The sequence below is a fragment of the Epinephelus moara genome, chromosome 20, assembly GCF_006386435.1.
Source record: "Epinephelus moara isolate mb chromosome 20, YSFRI_EMoa_1.0, whole genome shotgun sequence".
Classification (NCBI taxonomy): Eukaryota; Metazoa; Chordata; class Actinopteri; order Perciformes; family Serranidae; genus Epinephelus; species Epinephelus moara.
The window spans coordinates 9,488,356-9,491,797 of record NC_065525.1 but is presented as its reverse complement, the minus strand read 5'-3'; the positions used below and the strand labels follow the sequence as shown (position 1 = coordinate 9,491,797).

At 40.1% G+C, this 3,442-nt stretch overlaps 4 protein-coding genes across 6 annotated transcripts in view; 2 read left to right on the top strand and 2 right to left on the bottom strand.

Moving 5' to 3' along the window:
* LOC126408033 (histone H2A-like) overlaps positions 1-162 on the top strand; it is a 1,630-nt gene extending 1,468 nt beyond the window's left edge. Inside the window, exon 2 of the mRNA XM_050073388.1 lies at positions 13-162. Within this exon, the coding sequence (XP_049929345.1) occupies positions 13-162 (150 nt within the window). The remainder of the gene's footprint in view (positions 1-12) is intronic.
* LOC126408233 (histone H1-like) overlaps positions 1-3,442 on the bottom strand; it is a 73,383-nt gene that overhangs the window by 10,734 nt on the left and 59,207 nt on the right. The window contains exon 1 of one of the 3 annotated variants that reach the window (XM_050073686.1): positions 3,152-3,442. This exon is cut by the window's right edge and continues 661 nt beyond it. In XM_050073686.1, coding sequence (XP_049929643.1) covers positions 3,152-3,442 — 291 coding nt within the window. Of the gene's footprint in view, positions 1-2,322 lie in introns of those variants that run through there. The other 2 variants (XM_050073687.1, XM_050073685.1) reach the window with 2 other exon arrangements.
* LOC126408263 (histone H4) overlaps positions 1-3,442 on the bottom strand; it is an 82,266-nt gene that overhangs the window by 41,864 nt on the left and 36,960 nt on the right. The gene's annotated exons all lie outside the window — the stretch shown is intronic.
* Positions 786-2,249, top strand: LOC126408260 (histone H4). Its single transcript, XM_050073724.1, has one exon. The coding sequence runs from the start codon at positions 1,936-1,938 to the stop codon at positions 2,245-2,247; it is 312 nt and encodes a 103-aa protein (XP_049929681.1). The 5' UTR covers positions 786-1,935; the 3' UTR covers positions 2,248-2,249.

Below are 3,442 nucleotides of genomic sequence, written 5' to 3'. Positions count from 1 at the left end.
ATCGCCGGTGAGGCCTCCCGTCTGGCTCACTACAACAAGCGCTCCACCATCACTTCCAGGGAGATCCAGACCGCCGTCCGCCTATTGCTGCCCGGTGAGCTGGCCAAGCACGCCGTGTCTGAGGGCACCAAGGCCGTCACCAAGTACACCAGCTCCAAGTAAACAGTCCTGCTGCCTCTGAGACTAAACCAACGGCTCTTTTAAGAGCCCCCCACTTTATCTGAAGATGAATCCTTTTGGAGTAGTGGTGATACTTTATGATTAACTTCGCTTACACCAGGCCAATTATATGCATGTGAATACATGCCAAATATGATTTTGATGTCAACTTGAATGACACACATACTCTTACTGAAAAATCAGAAGTACTACAGTAAGCAGCACATATATCCATTTCCATGCATCTGGTGTACAGACCTGATACTCATTTTCTCTATTGACACATTGTTTCGCACATCAACAAAACCAAAGACAGAACTGTATTGTGTTGTCCCTGCCTGTACAACAAAAATAAAGCTTAATAATCCATTTTTTCTTTAGACAGATCCAACAAACTTAAGCAAAACTTAACCATTGTAGTGTTTGATCATGTGAACATTAGAAGGTTTAGTTGAATCATTTAATGGTAAATTAAGAATGAACAATTTCTGAATTGGTGGATTGGTATGAGAGGACATAAAGCCTCAGATTATATGTACAGTTGCATATCCTGCCATGACTCTAATGGAGATTTGATACCAAACAAAAATGATGTTTACCAAGTAAGGAGCATTGTCAGTATTGGTTTTTCGTCAGTGTTTTATTGTGACACAATTCTTACATCAGGCACATGGATAATACATAAAACTTCTCTCTGGAACAACAAATATTTATCCTTTCATACATGGTTCCAAAGAGATAAATTATTTCATTGATGAATTTGGCATAAACAATGAACAGTTTGTCTATACACAGTTTTTCCAGTTCCTTTTAGATAATTCATTTCTTTGACTCTTGCTTTTCTAAATGTGTTAACTCAACTTATGAAAAACCATCTAAGATATGATGAGAGTAATATAACACGGCCTTTACTGACGTTGGATAGAATTAAGATAACAGATAAAAAGTGTAACAATAAGAAAATTCACTGATCAAAGAAAGTGATGAAACTGCACCAAGAGACAATTTTTTCTGAAGGTCCAAAATTAAGAACATAAACTGGAGAAGACCTCGGCTGTTACCTTATGAGTAATGCATCTTAAATAAGGCTAAATACGTACACCTTTACACAAAAACTACCCCGCCAATTATCTTATTGCCAAATTTACAGACCATAATGCCTCCTGCTCCTTTTGTAAAAAATAATAATAGAAAATATTTCTCTTTAAACGTCAGGAACATTTTTTGTTATTGTGATAATCCAGAGAAAAGCGCTCTTGATATTGTTTTTCTAAATGCTAAACTTTTTACTTACAAGAACACGTTATTTAAGTCAATGAATTTTGGCGAATTTTTAGCTTTTGTCATAAAATGCAAGACTCTTCTCAAGTCACTCAGTTATTCTTTGGTTCCTAAAAACGCCCTTGCATCTTTTTGTCTCTTTTGTTTGTGCTAATTTTACGCAATCGTCTTGATGTGTTTTATAAATAATTATGGAACACTTTTTTGGTTTTATGTTTTTACATGTGCTGTTATTAACTACCTGATGTTTTGTATATGCTTTTATTTTTATTTATTAAAAAAAAAGGCGGTTTATAGATGAGTGATTCACAGTAGAATAGTAATTTCCCGCCTCTACTGTGAAGGTGGAGGGTTCATCAGTGTCCTAGTTTCTATTGTTAGAACAAATGTCTCCGCCCAGCAGAGCTCAACTACGTCCGCAGCAAGGATTTAAATATCCACGTTCACAGCTTCTAACCTCCAATTTTACATCGGAAAAACCTAGACTCGGAAAAAATGAGTGGTCGCGGCAAGGGAGGTAAAGGACTCGGTAAAGGAGGCGCTAAGCGTCACCGTAAAGTTCTCCGTGATAACATCCAGGGGATCACCAAACCCGCCATCCGCCGTTTGGCTCGCCGTGGTGGAGTGAAGCGTATCTCCGGTCTGATCTATGAGGAGACCCGCGGTGTGTTGAAGGTGTTCCTGGAGAACGTGATCCGTGATGCCGTCACCTACACCGAGCACGCCAAGAGGAAGACTGTGACCGCCATGGATGTGGTGTATGCTCTGAAGAGGCAGGGCCGCACTCTGTACGGCTTCGGAGGTTAAATCACTGTCTCACCTCACTGCAACACAACGGCTCTTTTAAGAGCCACCCACAACATCTCAAGAGCTCCTTTCTGTTGACTTAATATTGTATGTTCCCATTTGACGTGGATCCCCTGAGTCCATATTGATTAAGGGGAAAGTCCATAGCACCATCTTATGTAATCAGTGAAAATATTTTGTTACAGGTCAAAGTCCTACATTCACATTTTTCCTCACTTATTAGCATCACTACTTATAGTACAAAAAGTAAAAGTTACCCCTCTCATGATGCAGCATTACCAGTTCTACACCAATTTTACCAATACCAGAAATACCAAATTATTAAATTATTAGTCTGCAATTACCGGTGCATTAATGTTAATCATTTTGTCTGCTGTAGGTAATAAGATACACCTTTATTGATCCCACAATTCAGAAGTTACAGTGGCCAAGGAGAAAGAATCAGATAAAAAATATCAGAAATTAAAAACCCAGGACAGAGCTGGCCTTCTTGATCGTTTGTCTAGTTGGACAAGATGGACATGTTAATTATATCATATGGGTAGTTTGATAATACCTCATCATTTTTTTGTTGATATGTTGTATAAGCAATTTAAATCTTCAAAGTAACTAAAGCTGTCAGATAAATGTAATGGAGTAAAGAGATGCAGAAATAGCCTATAATATGAAAATATTCATAGCCTATTAATTAATGATTAATTTACCCCCATTATAGCTGGAGAAGTTAGGGTCCTAGTATTAACAGAAGAATGCTCTCCAAGGCTGGTGTGGGTGGCTTTTAAAAGAGCCTTTTTGTGAGTAGTTTGTTGATGAGACTGATGACAGCTCACTTCTTCTTGGCTGCCGCTTTCTTGACTTTGGGCTTGGCTGCCTTCTTTGCGGGGGCTTTCTTGGCTGCAGGGGCCTTTTTGGCCACCTTCTTGGGGCTCTTGGTGGCCTTTTTCGGGCTCTTTGCAGCCTTCTTGGGGCTCTTGGCTGTTTTCTTGGCCGCTGCGGGTTTCTTAGCCTTCTTAGGAGACTTCTTAGCGGCTGTTGCCTTCTTAGCTGCCGCTGTCTTGGACTTTTTGGCCGCTGCGGGCTTCTTGGCTTTAGGAGCGGCTTTCTTGGCCGGCTTCTTGACCTTCTTAGGTTCGGCAGCCTTCTTGCTCATCTTGAAGGAGCCGGAGGCCCCGGTCCCTTTGGTCTGGACCAGAGA